Genomic DNA, 14,521 nt, shown 5'->3' on the forward strand with positions numbered 1-14,521 from the left:
ATGAAAAACCAAAACAGAGACAAATATATATATATATATATATGGGTTGTCCTGCCTCAGTTCCTGCCCAGTACTGTGCAAATCACAGAACGGCAGCCTTTCCTTTGCTCTTGCAGTTTCTCTGTGTGTGTGTGTGTGTGTGTGTGTGTGTGTGTGTGTTTAAATTCTATGTTTATATATATTTAAAAAATTTTAAACTTTATTTATATTTGATTGATTGTTAGGCCACACCCAGCAGTATTCAGGGGTTACTTCTGGCTCTGCACTCAGAAATTGCTCCTGGTAAGTTGGGGGAACCGTATGGGATGCCAGGAATTGAACCAGGTCCCTCCCGGGTTGTCTGCATTCAAGGCAAACACCCTACTGCTGTGCTATCTCTCCAGCCCCTAATTATACATATTTTTAAAGACCGTGGTTACAAGGTTGTTCATAATACAGTTTTTTCCCTCCACAGATAAAATTGTTCACAATTGGGGCCTGAGTGATAGCACAGTAGGTAGGACATTTGCCTTGCATGCAGCTGACCTAGGCTCAATCTCTGACATCCCATATGGTTCCTCCGCTCGCCAGGAATAACTTCTGAGCACAGAGCCAGAAATAACCCCTGAGCACAGAGCCAGGACTAATCCCTGGGCACCACTAGGTGTAGCCCAAAAATCAAAACAAACAAATAAAAAAAAAAACCAACCAAAAAAAAACTGTTCACGATTGACTTTCAGTCATACAATGTACAACAACCTTCAATGTACAGCAGCCAGTGTATTTTTCTTGCACAATGTCCCCAGTTTCCCTCCCACCCTCCCCATGCTCTCTCCCCTCCCTGTCTGTGGGGCATAATCTCCCCCCATTCTCTCTTCTTTTTTTCCACTTTTAGACACTTTGGTTTGCAGTACAGTGCACATTTCCCGCCACCAATGCCCTCAGTTTCCCTCCCATCTACCTTCCCACGCCTGCCTTTTGGGCAGGCATTTTATTTTTTTCTTTCTCATTTATTTATTTATTGGTTTTGGGGCCACATCCAGTGACACTCAGGAGTTACTCCTGACTATGCACTCAGAAATCACTCCTGGCTTGGAGGACCATATGGAATGCCAGGGGATTGAACTGTGGTCCGTCCTAGGTCAGCGTGGGTAAGGCAAATGCCCTACCGCTTGTGCCACCGCTCCGGCCCTCTCTTTTCTTTTCTTTTTTTTTTTTGACACTGTGGTTGCATGTTTCTGGGTTTTACAGTTAATACTGACCACACCACAACTAAGTAACCATTTGTCTCAACTCCAGTGTTCTCAAAGTTTCATAGATGATCATTATGGGGTAGAGTCGAGATGGCTCAAGTGGTGGAGGTCTCAAGTTCAATAGCTTGGTACCACTTGCCCCCCCCCTCCAGCAGGATGCCCTTAGTGGCCCCAAACACGATGTGTGGCTGTCATAGCAATTAAAAAAATACTCCTTTTACTTAACACTCATGCTCATGAGTAATGACTATAATAGAATAATTACTCATCTTCAAAACAAGAATGACAAGTACATAGAGAATCCAGATAAGTAACTAGACCTGTAATTTTATTTCTTTGATTTTTGAGTTATACCTGGATATGTTCAGGAATGATTCCTGGGTCTATACTAGGCAATTACTTCTAGTGGTGCTCAGGGGACCATATGGGATTCGAAGGATTGAATCTGGGTCCGTTGCATGTAAGGCAAGTGCTCTACCTGCTGTACTATCTCCCCAGCCCCAACCTGTAATTTTATTTTTGCTCATATTACACAAGGTTGCTGGGTCCTTCAGCTCTGTAACATTGCCTCTCTTAGTTGGCATGTTTACAGATTTCTCTGTTTTAGTATACCAAGATGAAGAGCACAAAAATGGCCTGATATACATTAGGTTTCCGAATCACAGAGTATCAGATGATGACATCTTAGCCATCTTGGAAAGAAAGTACAAGGCAATATTAATTTGAGCTCAGTCTCAATACTTGGCAGACAGTTAATTAAAAAATTTTCCCTTGGTTTTTGGGCCATACCTGGTGGTGCTTAGGGATTACTTCTAGCTCTGAGCTCAGATATCACTCCCGGACAGCTTGGGGGACCATATGGGATGCTGGGGATTGAATCCGGTTTGGTCGTGTGCAAACAAAACACCCTGCTCAGTATGCTATTGCTCCAGCCATTGTTTTTTCTGTTGATAAAGACAACTGCTGAACTTGTACTTAATTCACTCATTCTTACTGAGTAGGATTATGTTTGATAAATGGAAAAACCAAAACAGAGACAAAAGTTCACTTGCTAGGGCTTGAGTGATAATACATTGGGTACCTTGCATGTAGCCTACATGGGCTTTAAACCCCAGCATTCCATATAGTCCCCAGAGCATAAGGAATAATTCCTAAATGCAATCAGGAATAACTCCTGTTGTGGCTACAAACCAGAAACAAACACATCACTTGAGGTTTGGCTATTAGGGAATTTCCTTTTGGGGGTGAAAAATAAGGGAGCAACTCGTCCCAGAGTAATACTGGGAGAGGAAGGGTCTTTTAGGGGTTCTGATGTATACTCCTGACCTTTAAGTTATTTTCTAGTCCCAGGGAATCTATTTTTGAAGAAAAAAAGTTACTTAATTACATTATTCTGCTCTTCTCTTATTTATTTTCCAGTTTTGATGAAAAAAAAAAAAAAAAACAGGTGAATTTGGAATTGGGAACCTGGAGATAGGTCAGCAATAGAGGAAGTGTGAGTCCAGCAAGGCCAAACTCCAGGACCAACTCACAAGCCTGAGTGTGACCCCAAAAGCCTAGAAGAAGTGTATGAGCACCAACACAAGATGAGCCCAGTCACTGCTAAAACAACAGAAGAAGGAAAGAGGATAATAAAGCAAAGCAAAACAAAACAAAACAACAACAACAAAAAACAAAAAAATTATTGATGAGTTTCCTTTTTTTTTTTTGTGTGTGTGGTTTTTGTGTCATACCCAGCAGTGCTCAGGGGTTATTCCTGGGTCCAGGCTCAGAAATTGCTTCTGGCAGCACGGGGGACCATATGGGATGCTGGGATTCGAACCGATGACCTTCTTCATGAAAGGCAAATGCCTTACCTCCATGCTATCTCTCCAGCCCCGAGTTTCCTTTTTTAACACCTTTTGTGGTAAGATGCAGAAACTTGAAGCGATGGGATGATAGAACTTGAGAGGTAGAGAGTTCAAAGGGAAGAATCATGCCTTGCTGAGAGACTGGTTCTAATCCCCTGTGCTGCATGATCTTGTTTGTAGCAAGTATGGAGCACCAAGCAGGGAGGTGTCCCTGAGCACCACCTACTGTGACCCAAAAAGGGAGGGAAAAAATAGTTTGATGACCAAAACTCTTATTCCAGCATTGCCTTAAATAACTAGGCAACCACTTGATTATTTTTTTTTTTTTTTTTTTTTGTTTTTTTGTTTTTGGGCCACACCCGTTTGACACTCAGGGGTTACTCCTGGCTATGTGCTCAGAAATCGCCCCTGGCTTGGGGGGACCATATGGGACGCCGGGGGATCGAACCGAGGTCCGTTCCTTGGCTAGCGCTTGTAAGGCAGACATCTTACCTCTAGCGCCACCTTCCCGGCCCCCCACTTGATTATTTTTAATTTTGCTTTTGGGCCACACCTAACAGTGCCCTGGGCTTACTCCTGGCTCTGTACTCAGAGATCACTCCTGGTGGTGTTCTGGGGACCAGATGTGGTGCTGAGGATTGAACCTGAGTTAGCCATAACTAAGGCAAGGACTTTACCTGTAATACTATCTCTCAAGATCCTCAGTTCTGGGGCTGGAGAGATAGCATAGAGATAAAGTGTTTGCCTTGTATGCAGAAAGTCAGTGGTTCAAATCCTGGCATCCCATTTGGTTCCTCAAGCCTGCCAGGAGCGATTTCTGCGCATAGAGTCAGGAGTAATCCCTGAGCGCTGCTGGGTGTGACCCAAAAACAAAAACAAAAACAACAACAACAAAAAAAAGATCCTCAGTTCTATTAAAAAAAAGTTTTTTTTTGTTTTTTGTTTTGCAGAGCAATATATGTGAAACATGTGCTCTGTCGAGTCACAAACCTAGCAGGGCAATAGCACTGTGAAGTAGCTCCATTCCATCCTCAAAGCTGGCTTTCTCACAGCCCATCCAAAAATCTTGACTCATTCATAGGACTATGTATGTCACAGTTAAGAGGACCAAAGAAAGATTAAGATGCATTAGATACAAATCCTGGGCTGAGGGATAGCACAGCAGTGGCCACCCAGGAGCCAGGAGCGATTTCTGAGCACAGAGCTAGGAGTAACTCCAAAGGGCTGCCCTGGGTGGCCCCAAAACCAAAACCAAAACCAAACCCAAAAAACCCTTTCCTTGGGCCCGGAGAGATAGCACAGCGGCGTTTGCCTTGCAAGCAGCCGATCCAGGACCAAAGGTGGTTGGTTCGAATCCCGGTGTCCCATATGGTCCCCCGTGCCTGCCAGGAGCTATTTCTGAGCAGACAGCCAGGAGTAACCCCTGAGCGCCACCGGGTGTGGCCCCCCCCCCAAAAAAACCAAAAACAACAACAACAAAAGAAACCCTTTCCTTAGGACAAACGAGGAAAAAATACTCAAATTTATTATTATTATTTGGGGGGGGGCACACCTGTTGGAGCTCAAGGTTTACTCCTGGCTCTGTGCTCAGAAACTACTTCTGATTTTGTTGTTGTTGTTGTTTTGGGTCACACTCAGCAGTGCTCAGGGGTTATTCCTGGCTCTATGCTCAGAAATCACCCCTGGCAGGCACAGGGGACATATGGAATGCCAAGATTTGAACCACTGACCTTCTGCATGAAAGGCAAACGCCTTACCTCCATGCTATCTCTCTGGCCTCCAGAAATTACTTCTGGCAGGCTCAGAGGACCATAGAGATGCCAGGAATTGAATATGGGTCAGGTGTATGCTAGGCAGATGCCCTACCCACTGTGCTCCCCCAAATACTCAAATTGATTGAAAAACTACTGTACATCAAGTATAGTGATAGTTTATGTGGATTACCATGCAATAACCTCAGGATATAAGATGTATGTAGAAATAATTACACTTGGCACATTTTTACTTTCCAGCAAGTATCTGTCGAATGACAGCAGGTAAGGAACACGATTGGTCCAAAAGTAACCACCTTAGTTTCAAAGACTCAGAAAGATAAGTGACTTCCCATAACAAAGAAGTCTTTTGCATTTGAGGCTGACCTTCTCTTCCCGTGTAATGATGCAATCTGGGGTAGAGAACTATGAATTTCTTATTTCCTAATCAGCAAAGGAGGAAAAAATATAGGCAACTCTTGTTGGTGACAGAAGTGAACTTTGCTGCATAAAGGTGCCAAATTTAAAAACAAGTAAAAATAAAGTAGCAACTATTGCTACTAATTTCATTTACAGTGATACACGCTAATCAAGCAGCAATTTTTTTTTCAGATCAGGAAAGACAATTCTCGCAGGCGCTTGCAGGCACTCCTGGAGCCTGGAGGTCAGGGCCTTTCATGGATCGGACCTGGGAACTTGGCAGCAATATTGGCAGCACTGTAAGCAGTGTTGACAGAGCGGTCCAAGGTTCACTCCCTCTGCAGACTTGCGGCCTGTGTCCCCATTGCCCTTTAATACCCCTTTGCAGACAGCAAAATCTCTCCCATCGAAACTTCCACCGATTTCTCGAACCCTGGATCGTGCCCACCGAGTTACCCCAAGCCTGTAGGGCTCTGGGGGCTGGGCACAAAGCCTTTTTTCTTCACCTTCTTCCCAACCTGACTAAACCTTGTTCCTGAAACTTAGCTGAACTGATATAACCCGCTTATACCCCAAATTAAAAAAAGTGGGTGTTGGGGCCAAAGAGACAGCACAGTAATGAGGGCATTTGCCTTACAAGAGGCCGACCTCTAGGACCCACGTTGGTTTGAATCCAGGCATCCCATAGGGTCTCCCCCCAACCCCCCAGTGCCTGCCAGGAGCGGATTTCTGAGCACAGAGCCAGGAGTAACCCCTGAGCACCACTAGATGTGGCCCACATCAAAAACAACCCCCCCCAAAATATATAAAATAAAAAATACATAATAAAATTTAAAAATATATAAAATATACATGTATGTACATGGAATCTATTATGCTGAGGGAAATAAGTCAGAAGGAGAGAGATACAGAATAGTCTCACTCATCTATGGGTTTTAAGAAAAATAAAAGACATTCTTGCAATAATTTTCAGAGACAAAAGAGAGGAGGGCTGGAAGTTCCAGCTTACGACATGAAGCTCACCGCAGAGATTTGAGTGCAGTTAGAGAAATAACTACACTGTGAATGAATGACTAACAATGTGAATGAATGAGGGGAGTAGAAAGCCTGTCTAGAGTACAGTGAGGAGGGAGATTTGGGACATTGGTGATGGGAATGTGGCACTGGTGAAGGGGGGTGTTCTTTACATGACTGAAACCCAAGTACAATAATGTTTGTAATCAAGGTGTTTAAATAAAGATATTAATTAAAAATATCAAAAATAGGGCCCGGAGAGATAGCACAGCGGTGTTTGCCTTGCAAGCAGCCAATCCAGGACCTAAGGTGGTTGGTTCAAATCCCGGTGTCCCATATGGTCCCCCGTGCCTGCCAGGAGCTATTTCTGAGCAGACAGCCAGGAGTAGCCCCTGAGCATCACCGGGTGTGGCCCAGAAACCAAAAAAAAAAAAAAATAAATAAAAACTAAAATAAATTATATAAAAATAAAAACCATATAAAATAATAAAAATTAAAATAAAATAAATTTAAAAAATGAAATAAAAACTAAATAAAGAAAAAATTTAAAAAAACGGGTGTTGAGAAAGGCGGGAGACCTAGTCTTAAACTTGACAGCACCAAAAACCCTCCCGGACCGACGAGGAGCAGCAAAGCCCTCTGGGAAATGACCTTTCACCTCGCCTCTCGCTTTTCCCTCCGCTCACCCAACTTGACGCCGGCGAATGAAAAGACAGGGAATCCCGGGAAGGCGGGACGTGTCTATGCTTTCTGCTCGCTGATTGGCCTACTCCTCCGTAAGGGGGCGGACCTTGAGAACCGACTCCACCACCCGCCTCCGAGGTGGGCGGGGCAGAGTGCGGCTCCGCGCCTGCGCGCTGGCGGCGGCGGAAGTGGCCCGAGCGGCCGGCGCGTGCGCGGTGGGCGGAGCGCGGCCTTAATTTGACGCCCCGGGGCCGGCCCATATCCTCCTCCCGCGCCGGGCTGACTTAGGCGGACGCGGTGCTGGGGTGGCCCCGCCGGAGTCGGGGGCGCCGTCGCTCGCCATGGCCGGCTACGAGTACGTGAGCTCGGAGCAGCTGGCCGGCTTCGACAAGTACAAGGTAGCGATCGCCCCGGGGGGACCCCAAGATCGCCCATCACCCGGGGGCGAGGCTCGCTCTGCCCGCCCGCCCGTGTCACCTTGTGCCGCGTGGTCCCCTCTCTCTGTCTCTGCCTCTGCCTCTGTCTCTGTCGCCCGGGGGGACGGGCCCGGGTGGGTCGAGGGTGCTGGCACAGCCCTGGCTGGAGTTCTAGTGCAGGTCGGGCTTGCTTTTGGGGGCCCCCACCCCGACTCTCGCTCGCTCGCTCCCTCCCTCCCGCAGCCTGAGCCTTTTCCCCGGGTGCAGTTGCACCCTCGCCCGCCCTGCTCGCTTGCTCTCTCGCCTCTGTCTCTCTGTCTCTGTCTCTCTGTCTCTCTCCTCTCTCTCTGTCTCTCTTCTCTCTCTCCCACTCCTCTCTCCGTCTCTTTTCCTTTTCTCTCTTCCTATGTCTCTCTTCCTCTCTGTCTCCACTCTTTCTCTCGTCTTCTGTCTCCTCTCTCTTCCTGTGTCTCTTTTCTCTGTCTTTTCTCTCTTCCTCTGTGTCTCTTTTCTCTGTCTCTCTCTTCTCTCTTCCCCTGTGTCTCTCTCCTGTCTCTGTCTCTCTCATCTCTCTTCTCCTCTGTCTCTCTCTTCTCTCTTGTCCTCTCTCTGTCTCTCTCCTCTCTCTTCCACTCCTCTCTCCGTCTCTTTTCCTCCCCTCTCTTCCTATGTCTCTCTTCCTCTCTGTCTCCTCTCTCTCTCTCTCTCTCTCTCGTCCTCTCTCTCTCCTCTCTCTTCCTGTGCCTCTCTTCTGTCTTTTCTCTCTTCCTCTGTGTCTCTTTTTTCTGCTCTCTCTTCTCTCTTCCCCTGTGTCTCTCCTGTCTGTCTCTCTCATCTCTCTTCTCCTCTGTCTCTCTTTCCTCTCTCTCTCTTGTCCTCTCTCTGTCTCTCTCCTCTCTCTTCCACTCCTCTCTCCGTCTCTTTTCCTCCTCTCTTCCTATGTCTCTCCTCTCTCTCTTGTCTTCTCTTTGTCTCTGTCTCTCTCCTCTCTGTTTCTCCTCTCTCTTCTACTCCTCTCTCCGTCTCTTTTCCTCTTCTCTCTTCCTGTGTCTCTCTTCCTCTCTGTCTCCCCCCTTTCTCTCGTTCTGTCTCTCCTCTCTCTTCCTGTGTCTCTCTTTTCTGTCTTTTCTCTCTCTTCCTCTGTGTCTCTTTTCTCTGTCTCTCTCTTCTCTCTTCCCCTGTGTCTCTCTCCTGTCTCTGTCTCTCTCATCTCTCTTCTCCTCTGTCTCTCTCCTCTCTCTCTTGTCCTCTCTCTGTCTCTCTTCTCTCTCTCCCACTCCTCTTTCCGTCTCTTTTCCTCCTCTCTCTTCCTATGTCTCTCTTCCTCTCTGTCGCCCTCTTTTTCTCTCTCGTCCTCTGTCTCTCCTTTCTCTTCCTGTGTCTCTCTTCTGTCTTTTCTCTCTTCCTGTGTCTCTTTTCTCTCTCTCTCTTCTCTCTTCCCCTGTGTCTCTTTCCTATCTCTGTCTCTCTCATCTCTCTCTGTCTCTCCCTCCTCACTCTTTCTCTCCCTCTATCTCTGTTTCCTCTCTGGTCCTCTCCTCTCTTTCTCTGTCTCTCTTCTCTTTTCTCGCTGTTTCTCTTCCTCTCTACCTCTCGTCCTCTGCTCTCTTCTCTCTCTTCCTCTCTTTCTTCTCTCTTTCTCTCTGTCTCCTCTCTCTCTTTTCCTCTCCTCTCTTCCTGTCTCCTCTTTCTGTCTCCCCTCTTTCTGGTCCTCTCTCCTCTATTCCTCTATGTCTCTCTTCTCTCTTCCTCTGCTCTCCCTGTCCCTCTCTGTCCCTCTCTGTCTCTGTCTCTGTCTCTGTCTCTCTCTCTCTCTCTCTGTCTCTCTCTCTCTCTCTCTCTCTCTCTCTCCCTCCCTCCCTCCCTCCCTCCCTCCCTCCCTCCCCCAGCCCCCCATGCAGCCGGTCCTTGGCATCCTGGGCATCCGAGGCCAAGGCTGAGGCCTGGAAGGGGAAGGGGAAGGGCTGAAGGGGAAGAGGGCGTGACTGCCGAGCCCCTACAGTGCAAGGTGCACGCCTCTCCCCTGTCCGAGGGAGGCGGGAGAGCCTGCCTTCTTATGTTTTTAAACTTTTGATTGATTGATTGATTGATTGATTGGTTTTTTGGGCCACACCCAGCGGCGCTCAGGGGTTACCTCTGGCTTTAGCACTCCTGGCTGGCCGGGGAGACCCTATGAGATGCCAGGAATTGAACCTGATCCCTCCTAGGTTGGCCACTGCACGCAAGGCAAACGCCTTCCTCTCCGCCGTGCCATCCCTCCGGGCCCCAAGCCTGCCTTCTTGGAAGGAACGGTTTCTTGGAAGGCAGGCAGGCGTGCTTCGGCTTTTGGGGGGACTTGCAAACCGACATCACTCCGGTGCTATGATTTCCTCGCCCCTCCAAACCTCCGTTTCTTGCTGTCTGGTCTTGACAGGCTCTGTCTTTCTGCAAGATTGTGTGCAGGGTTGGGAGCATGTAAGCGGCCTGCAGCAGCGGGATGGAGAGATGCGGGCTCGGAATTTTCCTCCTTGGCTGCCTGCTTTCTCGGGGAGTGGCTGCGCCCACCCAAGCCAGGTGTCCCCAGCTTGGAAAATGGGCAGGAGGAATAACCTTTCATCCCGGCTTGCACTCCCCGCTTCTTCCTCTTGCAGCCGAGCCCGCCTGTCCCCGAATTCCTGGGTGCATTGTGTGCTGCTGGCCCTGCAGCCTGCAGTGGTTCGCTGGGTGTGCAAGGCAAAGTGACTGCATTTGGGGGAGGGCGGGGGAGGGAACCCCACCGCCTCCACCTGCAGTTTCCCCCAGTTCCCTAACTTGGTGGATGAGTTCTTGGATGTGCCACGACCAGGGAGCCCCAGGGACCCTCTTTGGCTCAACGTTTTTCACACAAACACACACACTCCGGTCCTTTTTCTGTGCCAGGATCTCATCCAGGAAACCGCATTTTGGCATAGTTTGCCCCTCTGGCTCCTGGATTCTTCTTTCTTCTTGGCCGTGAGGTTTTCCTTAGACTTCTCGTGTGTTTGATAACCTGGATCTTCTCGAGGTGTTCTTCTGATCCCTCCTTTGGGGATTGGTGGGCGCGTTTCCCAGGAGCAGGCTGGAGGTTTGGGAGGAAGACCCCAGCGAAGGGGAAGGGTGGTTTTCTGCACAGGATCTTACTGTCATGGTAGGCTTTGGAATCTTGGTTGAGGGAGTGTTGGTGAGGGTCCCCTACAGAGTTACTTTTTTGGGGAAGACCTTAGACAACCCAGATGAGCAGAGGGCAGATTTCATTCCGCCATACCTCTTTGAGAAGATTGGGCCCCTCGTCTTTTAGGAATTCTGGAGCTTCTCTTTAGTGTATATTTTCTCACTCAGTATCAGTGTGGAAAGTGGATATATACTCAGTAGTTTGTTTATGTTCTACTACTGCTTTGTTGTTCAAGCACAGGATTATTCGCTCACCCACATCTGCTTTTTCCCTTCCAAATTTTTCTCTGGGTTTCAGAGTAATCTTTTACTAAACAAAATAAATAAATAAAAAGAACTAGCAGATCCTATTGCTTCTCTGCATAAACCCTCTCCTGTTTTTCACAGTGACCTCTTTATTGATTTATTTTTTTCTGTGGTGCTGGGAATTCATCTCAGGACCACACACATGAAAGACAATGCTACACACCCAGTTCTGTTACACACCCAGTTCTATAATGATGATCTTTTCTATAGAGACTCATGTCCAGCTGGGGAGATAGCTCAGAGGGCCTGTACCACATGCTTTGTGGTTTGATCTCTTGATCATTATAGCAGGAGTACATGGGTATTGGGGGTAGCCCCTGAGCTCCACTGGGCGTGGTGTCCAAACCAAAAAAGAAAAATACAGTTGAAAACAAATTTTAAAAGTACTCTTCTTGGTTTTGTCTTATTTATAAAACTTCCTATTGCTCTAAAAACGAAGTAAAAGTAAAAAATTCATCATCTGATCTTCAGGGCTCTGTTTTGTTTTTGGGTCACACCCAGCAGCGCTCAGGAGTCACTCTTTGCTCTATTCTCAGAAATCACCCCTGGAAGGCTCAGAGGACTATATGGGATGCCAGGATTCAAACCACTGTCCTTCTGTGTCTTAGGCAAAGGCCCTACCACTGTGCTATCTCTCCGCCCCCCAGGGATCTTACTGATCTGATAGAGCCTTGTCTTGCCATCTTGTCCTGCCACTGACAGTGTCTGTTCCTCCAGCCTTGTCACCTTTCCTCCATTCCCACCTGTTTTTTTTTTTGTTTTTTTTTTTTTTTTCACATCATCAGGAAATAGTATGTTTTCTAGGAACTGCATGCCCCTTCCCATTTTTGATTATGCCCACATCCTAGTCTGAATGCTGCTTTCACAGAGAAGGGTATCCTAAAGTTTCTTTTCCCCCGTTATTGTGCTTTCAATGCACCTTCGGCTTCTTTGTGGAATTAATTCACTCTGTTAGATGTGGCTTGACTGTCTTATGGCCCACCATAGCCAGAGCACCATGTTCACTGGATGTGCTAGTTCTCCAGTAAACATTTGTGGAATGAATCAATAACAGAAAGAAATAAGCAAACCTAGAGTTGGTCTTGAATTGGAAAACCTAGAGGACCTTATTAAGTCAGGCAGTATATTACTCTACATTCCTCGACTTTAAGGCAGTATTGTGCTACTACTGGGCAATGTGTTTTAAAAACATTCCAGAGCCTTTTAGGTGCCCTTGTCCAGAACTTGACAACTTTTATCAAAGAAGATTATTAACCTAGGTAGTTCCTGTTTAGTTTCAACCTTACTCCTTTCTGCTCTTTCTGTATTGCAACTATTTGCTGGAAACTTTCGCACAAGGCTCTGCCTTACCCGGTAAGTGCCACTAGAATAGCTGCTTCGTTTCAGCAATGTTGGGAAGAGGAAACTTGTTTTTTCTTGCAAGTAGTCTTTCCTGCAGTTGTATGCCCAACTAGATAGATGCCCTAATTTGTAGGCATTTTTTGTGGTTTTTTTTTTTTTTTTTTTTTTTTTTGGTTTTTGGGCCACACCCAGCGTTGCTCAGGGCTTACTCCTGGTTGTCTGCTCAGAAATAGCTCCTGGCAGGCACAGGGGACCATATGGGACACCGGGAATCGAACCAACCGCTATCTCTCCGGGCCCAATTTGTAGGCATTTTTAATGTGATTTTTTTTCTCTGCTTATCTTTACTTCTCTTCTGTTATCGAACTCAGTTCCTGTGTCTGACAGCAGATTTTCTATCATCGTGGAAAACAAAGGTCAGCTTAGCAAGTGTTCAGTGATCACGCAAATAGCTGGTTATTACTTTAGTCAGAATGAGCCCTTTCTTCAGAGGGGGAGCACACATTCATAACCTAAACCTCTTCCTAGAGGGTTTTTCACTTGGTATTTTGTTCCTATTGAAAATATACGAATTCAAAGAGCCCAAGGTGTCCCCAGGGGTCATTTTCTTTGGAAGGAATGTGAATTTTGCCTAGAGAGCTTTGGCTTCTGAAGATTCCACACATTCCCATTACCTCGCCTTTGACAGTAAGTGCTTTGTAAATGCTTACTGAATTAAAGTAGCGGCTCCAAATACTCAAGAGATGTTTAGTCCTTGAATTGGCCCCCTGTATCTCCAGCAAAGAGATAATGGGGGCGGAGGGTGCGGCGGGGTAGGGGAAATGGGGGCGCTAAAAGCAGCCTGTGGAAACATTACTTTCGAGCGAGTTTAATTTCTTCTATCTTCCCTAGAGGTACATCTGAGAGCTACAGTTGGAAACCTGGCAGTTATTCAGAATAACAGCTGAAAAGGGGGGAGGTACCTGTCCAGTGGTAATTAGGTCTCTGTAGTTACTGCAGACAAGTTGTCAGGCCATTGATTTTCAGTCCAGAAGAAAGCATGGTCCAGAGTCTGGTCTCCATGCTTTCTTTAATGCTTGTATTCTCCATGGTGCTTGAAGGTGATTCCACAATTAGTTGTGCTCTCTCGAGCCAATGAACCCTGGAGGGAGAGGAACAGGGCCTCTACCTATCTTGTTCTAAACGATCAAAGTCTAGCACAGGAACTCTGGAGGCACTCAACAAATATTTAGCGAAAGAATGAAAGTATCCAACAGTACAAACTATTTTTGAAGAGTGGGAAAGGAAACTGTTTTCCATCTTCTGAAGTATCCGGTACCTGAAGGATATTTTGTATTTTGGGAGGATGCCAGAGGTTAAACTGCTGTTGTTGCCTGCTGGCTTGCGAAGGTTCCTTCAGACAGCCACAAGTCTCCTGAAGCTTCCCATTCCTCCTCTCTTCTTCCTTCCTTCCACAGGTTTTTCTTTGTTCATGAACTTCACCTCTTATCTGAGGGTTAGACATCTATTGTGGGTCACCTGATCTCACTGAGGGAAGGCTAGTTTTACCTGATAGTGTGGCAGGTAGTTTCAAATTGTATCATTGTATTTCAGAGAGAAAGTGTTCTGTCAACTCTCTCTCCTTTGGTCTAGAGAGAATGTAATTTTAAGGTTAGTTGATTTCTGCTCTTCTGACAGTTAACTTGACCATCAGACAGCAACCTGATGATAGGAATTGTGATCGTTGTGAATTCATTGATACTGCAATAAGAGATCGGAAAGAGAGACTGCAACTTGGAAAAAGATCGCAGTTTCATAGCACTGACGATTCGATTTGTAGCATCAACAAACTAGAATCCGGCCTTCACCCAGACTGCTTCATCCTATCAGATGTTGTTTATTGAATAAACCTTTCTGGGATCTACTCTGTGGCAGGCGAAGCACTGACGCTACAGAGTCGAGCAATGCTAAAATTCTTGTCTTCAAGGAACCCTGTTTTGTGGCATAGGGACAAGTAAATACGGGGAAAAATAGTCAATAAAGGCAGTTGGGTCCGTGCAGGGTGCTGTAGAAAGAAGGGTGCTGCTTCCAAACTGTGAGCACTAACACTGAGTAGGTCTTCAGAGAGGGGATGAGGAGAAGGAGCAGGGCTCAGCCTAGAAGGATAAAAGTTAAATAGAAATTGCCACCAATGTCTTGATCCGCACCAACAGAGCAAGGGACAATGGAGTGCAGAAGCTCTGGGGCCTGAGAGGCACAGAAGTTAGATGTGTTGGCCTAATAGTTCAGTGCAGGAGATGTGACTGGGGAGACAGGAGACCTGTTGGAGAACCATCTGGAAAGGCCTGGATCTTAGTGCA

At 46.7% G+C, this 14,521-nt stretch overlaps 2 protein-coding genes across 3 annotated transcripts in view; one reads left to right on the forward strand and one right to left on the reverse strand.

The window, feature by feature from the left end:
- ADGRF3 (adhesion G protein-coupled receptor F3) overlaps window positions 1–7,211 on the reverse strand; it is a 31,731-nt gene extending 24,520 nt beyond the window's left edge. The window contains exon 1 of the mRNA XM_049784676.1: window positions 7,058–7,211. Coding sequence (XP_049640633.1) covers window positions 7,058–7,211 — 154 coding nt within the window. The remainder of the gene's footprint in view (window positions 1–7,057) is intronic.
- Window positions 7,212–7,233: 22 nt separating this feature from the next.
- Window positions 7,234–14,521, forward strand: part of SELENOI (selenoprotein I) — a 51,575-nt gene continuing 44,287 nt past the window's right edge. For both annotated transcript variants that reach the window (XM_049784484.1, XM_049784485.1), the window contains exon 1: window positions 7,234–7,349. In XM_049784484.1, coding sequence (XP_049640441.1) covers window positions 7,293–7,349 — 57 coding nt within the window. In that variant the 5' untranslated portion in view covers window positions 7,234–7,292. The remainder of the gene's footprint in view (window positions 7,350–14,521) is intronic.

Source organism: Suncus etruscus, chromosome 12 (genome assembly GCF_024139225.1).
Source record: "Suncus etruscus isolate mSunEtr1 chromosome 12, mSunEtr1.pri.cur, whole genome shotgun sequence".
NCBI classification, from domain to species: Eukaryota; Metazoa; Chordata; class Mammalia; order Eulipotyphla; family Soricidae; genus Suncus; species Suncus etruscus.